A 13,215-nucleotide genomic window follows, 5' to 3' on the forward strand; every position below is an offset into this window, starting at 1 on the left:
GGTACATTTTGCTCCATGGAAACATGGCTATCCCCCGCCATTTAAAATGCAGCGCCGCAGCTGGACTGCTTCACCATTCTCTGCAAAGACAGGACAGCTCAGTCTTTTAGAGGCAGAGGAGATGGAGTATGCTTTATGATTAACTCATTACGGTGCACAGATGTGGCAATCTGTCTTAGTCCTGCTCACCCAACCCAAAACAACTAGTAGTCAAACGTTGTCCTTGTTATCTGCCGAGGGAGTTTTCAGCCATCACCCTGGTAGTGGTGCACATATCTTAGGCCAGCGTCAGGTAAGCTCTGGAGGAACTGAGCACTGTAATCAACAGGTACGATTACTGATGCCTTCCCTGTCACTGTGGGGGACTTCAGCCAGGTCAGCTTGAAGACTCTGAACTACCACCATCATACCACCTAAAGAACTAGGGATGCTAACACACTTGACCACTGTTATATCACCATCAAGAACACTTACTGAGATATCCTACACCCACACTTTGGAAAGTCCAGTCACCTGACTGTACTCCTACTCCCCCAGTATGGGTAGAGACTCATGACTGCAGCACCAGTGATGAGGAGCAAGCTGAGGTAAAGGGGGGTGGAGGAGTGTTTACAGGACTGCTTTGAGTCAATGGACTGGACAACTTTCAATGATTCATTTTTGAATCTGAATGAATGCAGCATACGTGTCACAAACTTCTATCAAAACCCGTACGGCCCAGTATGTGCCTTCAAGAACATACCTGGCATACTCAAACAAAAAACTGAGGATAAACCAGGACATTCATAGTCTACTGAGGGCAAGATCTGTAGCATTCAAGACTGGTGACCCAAAACTATACAAGAAGTCCATCTATGGCCTGCAGAAGGCTATTTTAAGAGCAAGAAAACAATTCCAATTGAAGTTCAAGATGGAATCGGATGCACATCAGCTCTGAAAGAGTTTGCAGTTCATTACTTCCCACAAAGCAAAACCTAACATCATGAATGACTGTGATATCTCACTCCCAGATGTGAACACCTTTTTGCATGTTTTGTAAGGTAGAATAAAACTACACCTGAGTTAATCTCTGCAGCATCTGGTGACCATGGGATCTTTGTCTCTGAAGCTGACATCAGAACATTTTTCAAGAGGGTAAACAACTAGGCCCTGATAGAGTACCTGGTAGGGCGTTGAAAACCTGTACCAACCAACTGGCAGGAATGTCCAACAAAATCATCAATCTCCAACCGCTGCTGTCGGAGGTTCCCACCTACTTCAACAAGGCAATAACCATACCAGTGTTGAAGAAGAGTAGGTTGAATTGCCTCAACAACTATCACAAAGTGGCATTCACATCTACTATGGTGAAGTGCTTTGAGAGGTTAGTCATGGGTAGAATCAACTCCTGCCTAAGCAAAAACCTGGACCCTCTGCAATTTGCCCATCACAATAGGTCTACAATGGATCCAATCTCACTGGCTCTCCACTCTGTCTTGTATCACCCAAACAATTGTAATACTTACATCAGACTGCTGTTTATTGACTACAGCTCAGCATTCAACAATCATACCCTCACTTCAAATCAGAAGGCTCCAAAACGTAGGCCTCCTTACCTCTCTCTGCAGCTGGATCTTTGACTTCCTCACCAGGAGACCACAGCCTGTGTAGATCGAAAATAACATCTCCTTCTCACCGAGGATCAACACCTGTACACCTCAAGGATGCGTGCTTAGCCCACTGTTTTACTCTCTCTACAAACAGAAGAAAGAAGAAAGCCCTTAACTCCGAGTGGAGTCATTGGGACGCCGTCATGATGGTGTTTTTTTTTTTAGCAGGCTTTCTTATTTTTATGAGGCCGAGTTGCTAGCTCGACGCTCAAACCGGCACGGATGGAAAACGTGCAAGGGAGCCGGCTGGATTTGAACTCGGGAGCCTTCGCTCCGAAGTCCGGCGCTGATGCCACCTCGCCACCAGCCGGCACCCACAGCTCAAATGCAGTCTATAAATTTGTCAACAACTACTTTTGTCAGATACACAGAAGGTGACAAGGAGGCATACAGGAGTGAGATAAATCAGCCGACTGAGTGGTGTCATAGGAACAGTCTTGCACTCAATGTCAGTGAGAGGAAGAAATTAATTGTGGACTTAAGGAAGAGGAAATTGAGGGAACACATACCAGTTCTCATCTAGGGATCAGTAATGTAAAGGATGAGCAATTTCAAATTCCTGATTGTCAACATCTGCAAAGATCTATCCTGGGCTCAACATATTGATGGAATTACAAAGAAGGCACAACAGTGGCTTTATCGCATTGGGAGTTTGAAGAGACTTGGTATGTCATCAAAGACACCAGCAATTTATTAAGAAGGCACAACCGTAGCTATATCACATTAGGAGTTTGAAGACACTTGATATGTCACCAAGACACCGGCAATTTATATATTTGTTTATTTATTTACAGATGCACCATGGAATTTGTTGCCACAGAGGGCTATGGAGGCCAAGTCTTATGTGTATTTAGTGAAGATTGATAGATTTTTGATTGGTAAGCGGGTTAAGGAAGGAGGGAGAGAGATTGGTGTTGAAAATAAAAGTCAGCCATGATTGAATGCCAGAGCAGACTCAATGGCCTGAGTAGCCCTATTCTGCTTCTACATCTTGAGGATCTGTTCGTAAATTCTTCTGCTGCAGACATTTAAAATATTTTAATATGAACACAAATAATTTATTATTAGAACCAATTATTTTAAATAATATAAATAAAAATAGCAGTATATAATAATAGCAGTATAAATAATGTGTGCGCGAGCGTATGCCCTTAACTCCTAGTGGAGTCGTCGGGGTGCCGTCACGACAAGCTTGTCGGTATGCTCATTGTACGGCATGTCTTAGGCATCTGAAACCTGGCGGAGCCCATCCCTCTTCAGGTTATAAATAATATTAAAAAGTAATAAATAATTTAAAGGAGCAAAACAAAAGAAAATAAGAGAAGATGAGAGACCACAGTTGCTGAAATCTGAAGCAAAAGAACAACCTGCTGGAGGAGCATCTGCGGAGGCAGACAATGGCTTCAACTTCAGAACCAAGGTCACATCAACCTCATTCAGACAGTACACAGACAGAGTGTGTGTATGCAAGTGCAGAAAAATGTAAATGTATGCATGCCTGTGTGTGTATAAATGTTTGGATGCAGAAATCTAAGCCTTTAATGACTCACTCAATGGAACACAAGAACCTTCACTAAACATCCATACAGTAAAATGCCTTCTGCTAACCCTGCTGCACCATACTGCCTCCCTTTAATGAAGGTGCAAAGCGAGATCCTAGAAAATGTGGAATTCTTCCCCAACATGGAAGCCACCCCTCCATAAATGTAGTCATGGTGATGAAGTTCAGTGCAACACAGCAAGGCTTTGGCCACTTGAAGAGTGTGTGAAGATCAAGACCACAAACCCAGCACAAAGCTCATGGACCGCTAGGCAGAAGTATAGTCTCCTGCATAATCCTGACTACCTCAGATGGGAGAATCATGCTATATGCATACCCAACTCCAGAAAATGGCTCTCCTCTCCAAGCAAGAGATTATCAAGCAGAAGGAAGTGCTTGGAGCCTTCTTGAGAAAGGGCAACTTCCCCATCAACCCCTCAAAATGGAGGAACAGTATTCCAGGTGGCATTGAAAATCAGATGGACTCAAAAACTATACTGTAATCAGTTGGAAGCAACACAGCCCTGTCACTCTTTACAAGATAAAATAAGCTATTTACCTGACCTTCAAAGGCTATTCTTTAAATACATTATTTGATAAGCAGACAAGGCTGAGAAAGCAATACATAAATACTTCCTACAACAAGCCTTTGTTAATGGAATGACTTAACCATCATCATTATTGTGTGTTTGGACTGATGTGTCAAGTCCCTGAAATGTTTCATGCCTGCAAAGTCTGGCATTTTAAGGTGTGTTCAATATAACCTTTTAAGTTTATTTACATATTAAAAACAATTAAAAAAAACATATCCACAATGGGAAAAACTTCAGCCTGATCTGCAAAATTGGTTAAGAATGAATATGACATGTGAAATAATTAATTTGATGTGCTTCATTCCACCTTCAATCCCAAGATTGCATTAAAACATGCAAGTAATTCTTGTGCCAGTTACTGATACATTGCTTTCATTTAAGAGTTATGAAGAAAGCTTTACACAGCTGAAGTCCCACAACCTCATTGCCAAAGACAATGAAAATATTTTGAAATCTCTGGATTGCTTTTATTTTTCAAAATGGCTCCGCTGATGACAGCCAATCCAAGTCAGTTATCCCATTAACTACCTCAGACCTGAGGGGAAAACTGTAGCAGAACAAAGCAGCCACAGTGCTGAGACTCTCCCCCATTGTCCGACACAAGCACACACTGGAACGGAGTGTGAAGTGCAAGGGAAAATGGTGCTAACATTGAAAGTGCAGTGGACTGCAAGCTGCTTTAAGGATAGAGGAATGCAAACTATGTGAGCAACCCCATAAAAACGCCAAAGGTAGGCGGTAGAAACCAGCACCCTTCAGATGTTAGTTGGCTTACAGAGCAAGTGATTCCCATCTCCAGGAAGTACCCATGGCACAACAACATAAACAGCGAATAATGTACATTTGCTCTGCCCACACTCTCCATATGCCCTTCACCCACGCACTACTCCCACTAGCTCCCCTCCCCATCCCTCTTCCTTTATTTCATGCTTCACTTTCCTCTCCTCATATTTCATCTTCAGCCCTTTGTCACTTCCACCTAGCTTCTGACATTGTCCCCTCTCCCCCCAGCTAAATTCTCTCATCACTTGCTGGCTCTTGCACCATCCCTTCCCTCCACCTTTTCTCTACATTGGCCACCTCCCCTCTTTCTTTCCATTCCAGATGAAGAGGCTTGGCCCAAAATAACAACTACCCATTTCCTTCTACAGATGCTGCCTGACCTGTTGAGTTCCTCTCATGCTTTGTGTGTCTCTGTTGGTCTAATTTGCCATTTTCCCCATTTTTTATTGGACACTGTAGTGTTGATATCTGAAGGAAGGCAAGGTCCAAATGGAAAGGAGATTTGGACACCCAGCATTCACTTGCCATTACGCTGATGAGTTCAAGGAACAGAGTAATGATATGCTGAAATGTATCAATATTATGAAAGAGGTGCTGTAGGTAGTCTTGTAGCATGTATACCTTCGAGCCTGACCAAGTACATCTTGGGATGTTGCGGGAAGCGATCTCCCTCATATCCTCATTAACAATGGGAAATCTATTAGAAGGCCGGTGAGAGACTAATATTGTGCTTTTAATAAGGAAGTCAGCACAGTGAGGCCAATGAACTACAGGCTACTGAACCTTACATCAGTTATGGAGAAGTTACTGCAGGGAAATCTGAGAGACTGCATTTATTTACATTTGGAAGAGCAAGGTAATTTCTCCCAACTCCTACTTCTCTCCTTCTATTCCTCATTCTGGTTGCCCTCTCACCCCTCCTTTTCTCCACATCTGCCTATCACCTCCCTCTGGTTCCCCTCCTCCTTCTCTTTATTCCATGGTCCACTGTCTTCTCCTACCAGATTCCACTTTCTTCAGCCCTTTACCCCTTCTACCTGTCTCCTCCCAGCTTCTTACTCTTCCTGCCCCCCCCCACACCAAACCTGGTCTCAACTATCAGCTTGTACTCCTTTCCTTCTCCACACCACCTTATTCTGGCTTTTCCCCCCTTCTTTTCCAGTCCTGAAGGGTATCACCCTCCACAAATGCTGCCTGACCTGCTGAGTTCAAGGGTAGGGTAGTAGATGTATTCTACATGGATTTTAGCAAAGCCTCTGTCACGGTTCCACATGGTAGGTTGTTCCAGAACACACGGGATCCAGGGAGAGCTAACCAACGGGATGCGGAATTGGCTTGGTGGTAGAAGGCAGCGTGTGGTAGTAGAGGGTGGTTTTTCCAGATGATCAGTGGTGTGCCGCACTGACCAGTGCTTGGTCCTGTGTTGTTTGTCAATTTATTAATGATTTATATGAAAAACATAAGCAGTGCACTTACCAAAACTGGTGGTGGAGGAGAATGAAAGAACAGTCTGAAGTTATAATAGGGTATCAAGCTGAGCAAAGGAACAGCTGATAGAGTTTAAACTCAGCCAAGTGTGCTGATACATCTTACAAAGATAAACACAGCCAAGACATACACAGTGAATGGCAAGGCCCGGGGAAGCATCACTGAACAGTAACAGCAAGTACTTAGTTCCCCGAAACTGGCTGAAAAGCGACGTTACAGGGGTACCGAAAATTATGAGGGGCACAGATGAGGTAGGCAGTACAGTCTTCTCAGGGTTAGGAAATCTGAAACTAGTTGGCAGAAAAAAGTTCAAGGTGAGAGGGGAAAGATTCTCACAGAGAGTGGTGAGCAAATGATACAAATTATCAGAAGTGATAGAGGCAGCTGCATTTGCATTTAATAAAACATTTAAACACATACAAGGATAAGAAAGATTGGGCCAACTCTAGGTATATGTGACAAGCTTAGACAGGCATCTTTGTTAGCAAGTGCGCGCGGGGCTGAAGGAACTGTTTCTGTGCTGTACATTTCTATGAATCCATGAATAATTAACCCACACTAAACATGAATTAATCCCATGATTTAAGCCTGCATTGCCACTACCCATGTCAACGTGCAAGCATCCATCTCTCAAAGTTCAGTTCCTTTGTGTCCGGGAAGGCTGAGCCACGTGAGCTTATCTGCACCTCCCTAACAGCTGACACAAGTTATTTACTTTTAAAAAGCCAGTCATTCATATAGAACCTCCCTAACCTGACAAGGGAGGCCTCCGGGCAATTCTGTTAGGTTGCAGCTAATGACGCCAGTCTAGGATCAGTACAAGGTCAATGTAGCTGCCAAAATTATAAGTAAATGTATTGCAGCGTGCTGTGGGTATCTGGATCCTCCTGGAAATGGGGACCATTTGCACTAGAAGCTAACTAATATCTCCAGGGGTTGGTTTCTACTGCCTTTTTTTAAAAAAATGTACAATAGCTCACAAGGCTCTTATTCAGACAACCTCAAAGCAGATTCCCAAAGTGTATCCATTCAGCTGTAGCACCAGAATTTTCACTGTGCAAAGGCATATGTTCTGGAGTGTGTTTGTGTCAGGCATCAGGAGAGATATTCGAGGATATAGGATGCAGCAGTCCAATGCAATCTCTGCCTCAGTATTGCAGCAGAGCCTCTCATCCCACAAGCAGCCTAGACTGGCCTCTTCAACATTTAGAAGCATCAGGACTAACATGTGCTAACATCCACCTATATTCCTGCTGTGACAACCATTTCCTTAATTCTCCACTCAAATTTTCCTTACAATCTGTATATTAAGTTGCTCATGGAAGTTTGCAGGACTGTATCAAGGTGAAATTTGCGATGGAAATTCGGCCTCTCTCATCTGCTGAGCTCCTAAAGTCTGAAATCCTTTGCTTAATTTCTGTGCCTATCTAATTCTCCTCAAAACCAACCTTGTGAAGCTATTAGTATTCCGTGTTATCTTGTTCATTAATAATATTGAAACTCCACTGAACATTGAATTTATTTATTTAGTGATACAGCACGGAGTTGGCCCTTGGAGCCCCACAGTCCCAGCAAACCCTGACAGACCCAATTAACCCTAACCTAATCACGGGACAATTTACAATGGCCAATCAACCTACCCAGTAGGGCTTTGGAATGTGAGAGGAAACCAGAGGACCAGGAGAAAACTCGCACACTCCACAGGGAGAACGTACAGAGACTCCTTACAGAACAGTGCCAGAACTGAACTGCAAAATGTCCCGAGCTATAATAGCATTGCACTAACTGCTCAGCTACCGTGCACCCACTGTATTAAAGAGGGGATTTAAATCCAAGATGTGCTTGTTGATTTCTCTTGATCTCCAGATGTGTTGGTAGGAATTGGGGAACAAAGTTATAGGGATAAGTGGAACAGGTTAAGACTATTCTTCGGAGTACAGGAGACTGAACTTCAAGGAGCGAAAGTACGGTAACTGCACACACAGCCTTTTTCCCTCACAGAAAGAACATAACTCATTGAATTAGGATGAGAGGGGGAAAGATTGTTTTTTTTTTATATAAAAAGTGACCTGAGGGACAACTTCCTCATGTGTTTATATATGGGTGGAACGAGCTTCCAGAGAAAGTGGTTGAGGCAGATACAAAAACATTTAAGGGACACTTGGAGTACTATGTGATTAGCAAGAGTTGAAAGGTATGGGCCAATCCTGGGACCAAAAGAATATAAGACACAAGAACACAATAGAACCCATTTAAAGAAAATCCCCACAAAACAAGACCAAACACCCAATGTGTGAAAGAGAAGACCAAATTGTGCCAACAATAAAAAGGAAAGAAATAACATTAACTGCAGAGTCTCCAAATGGTAACCCAACACTGACTGATGGCCACAGCTGCAGGCAGTTCAGTGCCGAAGCACCCAGATCAAATCGTGCAAATAGTTAAAAAAAAACTTTTTAAACACAAGGAACATGAACTGTAGAGTTCCTAGAGTCCTGATTATGGAGCACATTCAGTGCTGAGGCAAGACTGTTCAGAAACTTAATGGTTGTAGGCAATGGCCACTCCTGAAACCAGTAGCGTGGGATCCAAGATTCCTGAACTTTTGCCCACCAGCTGCAGCAAGAGAGACCGGTCAAAATCAGGCAGATAGCACTGAACCCCTGTTTGTTATCCACTTGTCCTCGATGATTTTAATCTTGCTAGATACTTTAATCGGCGCAGAGTAATGGAGGGGTTAGTGTTCCAGCATTAGTAATCAACACTATCTCATCCACTCCAAATCCTCCAGATCGCAGAAGCACCAAATCGTTTAGTCATCCCAGAAATACATTCGAAGAAGGGAAATTACAGGCTGCAATCTATCGCAGTTCCAGAAGTATACTTAGAAGAGTATCCAGTAGTTTTACAAGCTGCTTGCAAGATGTCACCATTGGTCATTGGCACCATCTTACCTCCACAGATGTCTGTGGCAATGAATCCTACAGATTCACCACACTCTGGCTAAAGAAATTCCTCATCTTTGTTCTAAAGGTACAGTGGCATGCAAAAGTTTGGGCACCCCTGGTCAAAATTTCTGTTCTGTTAGTGAGTAGAAGATGAACTGATCTCCAAAAGTCATAAAGTTAAAGATGAAACATTCTTTTCAACATTTGAAGCAAAATTAGAAAATTAGTGTATTATTTTTGGTTTGTACAATTTTAGAGTGAATAAAAGGAAAGGAGCAACATGCAAAAGTTTGGGCACCCCAAGAGATTTGAGCTCTCAGATAACTTTTACCAAGGTCTCAGACATTAATCAGCTTGTTAGGGCTATGGCTTGTTCACAATCATCGTTAGGAAAGGCCAGGTGATGCAAATTTCAAAGCTTCATAAATACTGACTCCTCAAACCTTGTTCCAACAATCAGCAGCCATGGGCTTCTCTAAGCAGCTGCCTTGCACTCTGAAAATTAAAATAATTGATGCCCACAAAGCAGGAGAAGGTTATAAGAAGCTAGCAAAGCGTTTTCAGGTTGCCGTTTCCTCAGTTCATAATGTAATTAAAAAATAGCAGTTATCAGCAATGGTGGAGGTTAAGTTGAGGTCTGGAAGACCAAGAAAACTTTCCAAGAGAACTGCTCATAGGATTACTAGAAAGGCAAATCAAAACCCCATCTGACTGCAAAAGACTTTCAGAAGATTTAGCAGACTCTGGAGTGATGGTGGACAGTTCTACTGTGCAGTGACACCTGCACAAATATGACCTTCATGGAAGAGTCATCAGAAGAAAACCTTTCCTGCATCCTCACCACAAAATTCAGCATCAGAAGTTTGCAAAGGAACACCTAAACAAGCCTGATGCATTTTGGAATCAAGTCCTGTGGACTGATGAAGTTAAAATAGAACTTTTTGGCCTCAATGAGCAAAGGTATGCTTGAAGAAAAAAGGGTGCAGAATTTCATGAAGAGAACACCTCTCCAACTGTTAAGCACGGGGGTAGATCGATCATGCTTTGGGCTTGTGTTACAGCCAGTGGCACAGGGAACATCTACTGGTAGAGGGAAGAATGAATTCAATTAAATACCAGCAAATTCTGGAAGCAAACATCACACCGTCTGTAAAAAAAAAAGCTGAAGATGAAAAGAGGATGGCTTCTACAACAGGATAATGATCCTAAACACACCTCAAAATCCACAATGGACTACCTCAAGAGGCGCAAGCTGAAGCTTTTGCCATGGCCCTCACAGTCCCCCGACCTAAACATCATTGAGAATCTGTGGATAGACCTCAAAAGAGCAATGCATGCAAGACGGCCCAAGAATCTCACAGAACTAGAAGCCTTTTGCAAGGAAGAATGGGCGAAAATCCCCCAAACAAGAATTGAAAGACTCTTAGCTGGCTACAGAAAGCATTTACAAGCTGTGATACTTGCCAAAGGGGGTGTTACTAAGTACTGACCATGCAGGGTGGCCAAACTTTTGCTTCGGGCCCTTTTCCTTTTTTGTTATTTTGAAACTGTAAAAGATGGAAATAAAAAAGTAATCTTGCTTAAAGTATTAAAGAAATGTGTCATCTTTAACTTTATGTCTTTTGGAAATCAGTTCATCTTTTACTCGCTTAGCTATTCACAGTAACAGAAATTTTCACCAGGAGTGCCCAAACTTTTGCATGCCACTGTCCAGTGTGACGAGAATACACAAAGATTAAGATGTTAGCTGTCCTGTGCTGGCACCAGTGGGATCAGCAGTTGGTCTGCCACCTGTCTTCAGGAGAGAGAGAGATAAGGAAAACCATGGAGCAGCATTTGGAGATGTTAATGAAGGGACGGGAGAGTTTAACGGAAGGAGAGCTGTCAAGATCGGCTCCCCCTTTGAACCCTGAACTGTTTGAAGTGATGGACAGGCGATACCCCAGCAGGGGGATAAAAAGGGACAGGTTCGCTAAGGCAAGACACACACGACACCCCAAGATAACGAGACCCTGGAAGAGGTGCGTCTCCCACAAGTCGGTGGGAAGTTTTGGACGGCTGGTCGCGGGATCAAGCCATAGACGCACAGGGTGGAAAGGCACGATCGGCGGGAACCTGGTGTGTGTCCACCCTTGCCTGGGTGCCAGGTTCACAGCAGAGAAATGATCGTATCTGGAAACGGAGGGGTCACGGTCGGTGACCTCAGATGACATCACAAAGGGCTCGCACGAAAGCTGACTGCGAAGAATATCGAAGGTCTGTGTGTGGAAGCCGTTTGACTATTCATTCGTTTTGCTCTCTCTCTCCTTCCCCCCACTGTCCATCGCCACGGCAGCGATTACTGCGAACCGAACTGAACTAAATTGAACTGAACTTTGCGTCACTTTGAAACTGGTCACTTACCCCTAGACAACGATAGAGCTTGATTGATCCTGTTATCTTACTTCTGTGTAGATGCGTGTTTATCATTGCTGAACTGTTGCATTTATTATCCTTTTGATTAGAGTACTGTGTTGCTTGCTTCTTTAATAAAACTTTCTTAGTTCTAGTAATCCAGACTCCAACTGAGTGATCCATTTCTGCTGGTTTGGCAACCCAGTTACGGGGTACGTAACACCAGGTATTCTGAGCCTGTGCCCTCTGGTCCTAGACTCTTGCACTCTTGGAACCATCCTCACCATGTCCACTCTGTTTAAGCCTTTCAATATTTGCTGAGTTTAAATAAGATCCTCCCTCATTCTTCTAAACTCCAGCAAGTACAGGTCTCAGCCATCAAATGTTCCTCATAGGTCAACCCTTTCATTCCTGGGATCATTCTCTTAAACTTCTTCTGGATGAGGCGTTCCAAACCTTTTTTCTTAAAAAAATGCCCAGAACCAAAACCATTAAGCAAGGGGTACACAGACCAAGTTGGGAACCCCTGCTCTGGATCCCTTCCAAAGCCAGCACATTCATTTTTTTAATATAAAAGATATGGGGCCCATGGACTAACTTTGTGCAGCAAACATGAGAAAATTGCAGATGCTGGAAATCCAAAGCAACATACATAAAATGCTGGAGGAACTAAGTCGGCCAGGTGCATTTATGGAAAACACTAAACAGTTGATGTTTCGGGCCGAGACCCTTCATCAGGACAGGAAAGAAAGAGAAGTCAGAGTAAGAAGGTTGGGGGGGGTGAGGAAAAAGAAGTACAAGGTGACTGGTGAAACAGGGAGAGGAGATGAGGTGAAGTAAAGAGCTGGGAAGTTGATTGGTGGAAGAGATAAAGGGCTGGAGAAGGGGGAATCTGATAGGAGAGGACAGAAGACCATGGAAGAAAGGGGAGGAGCACCAGAGGGAGGCAATGGGCAGGCAAGGAGATAATGTGAGAGAGGGAAAAGGGGATGGGGAATGGTGTAAGGGAGGGGCAATAACTGGAAGTTCAAGAAATCAATGTTCATGCCATCAGGTTAGAGGCTACCCAGACAGAATACATGGTGTTGCTTCTCTAACCTGAGTGTGGCCTCATCACGGCAGTAGAGGAGGCCATGGACTGACATGTCAAAATGGTAATGGGAAGTAGAATTGAAATGTATGGCTACCAGGAAATCCCACTTTTTCTGGTGGATGGAGTGAAGGGGCTCGGCAAAGCATTCTCCCAGTCTATTGGGTCTCACTGATGTACAGAAGGCCACACCGGGAGCACTGAATACAATAAATGACCCCAACAGACTTACAGGTGAAATGTCACCTCACCTGGAAGGACTGTTTAGGGCCCTGAATGGTAGTGAGGGAGGAAGTGCAGAGGCAGGAATAGGACTTGTTCTGTTTGCAAGGATAAGTACCAGGTGGGAGATCAGTGGGGAGGGACTAGTGCACAAGGGAGATGGGCAGGGGGTGATCCCTGCAGAAAGAGGAATGTGGGGGGTGGGATCCCACTGGAGATTGTGGAAGTTACGGAGAATTGTGTGCTGTATTCAAATGCTGGTGGGGTGGTAAGCAGGGGCAAGAGGAACTCTATCCCTGGTGTGGCGGCAGGAGGATGGGGTGAGGGCAGATGTGCACGAGATGCAAAAGATGCAGGTGAAGGCAGCATTGTAGGTGTAGGAAGGGAAGCCCTTTTCTTTGAAGGGTTATCTTAGTTCTGGAATGAAGAGCTTCATCCTGAGAGCAGATGCGGCAGAGACGGAGGAACTGAGAGAAGAGGATGGCACTTTTACAAATGACAGGGTGGG

At 43.9% G+C, this 13,215-nt stretch overlaps 1 protein-coding gene across 6 annotated transcripts in view; it reads right to left on the reverse strand.

Moving 5' to 3' along the window:
* The window catches only part of LOC134352285 (protein spire homolog 1-like), a 210,149-nt gene that overhangs the window by 145,012 nt on the left and 51,922 nt on the right, over positions 1–13,215 (reverse strand). The window contains exon 3 of one of the 6 annotated variants that reach the window (XM_063059606.1): positions 1,596–1,733. The exons of the other annotated variants lie outside the window; for them this stretch is intronic. Within the exon in view, the coding sequence (XP_062915676.1) occupies positions 1,596–1,664 (69 nt within the window). The 5' untranslated portion in view covers positions 1,665–1,733. The remainder of the gene's footprint in view (positions 1–1,595; positions 1,734–13,215) is intronic. 6 annotated transcript variants of the gene reach the window in all.

The sequence above is a fragment of the Mobula hypostoma genome, chromosome 1, assembly GCF_963921235.1.
Source record: "Mobula hypostoma chromosome 1, sMobHyp1.1, whole genome shotgun sequence".
In the NCBI taxonomy this organism is placed as follows: domain Eukaryota; kingdom Metazoa; phylum Chordata; class Chondrichthyes; order Myliobatiformes; family Myliobatidae; genus Mobula; species Mobula hypostoma.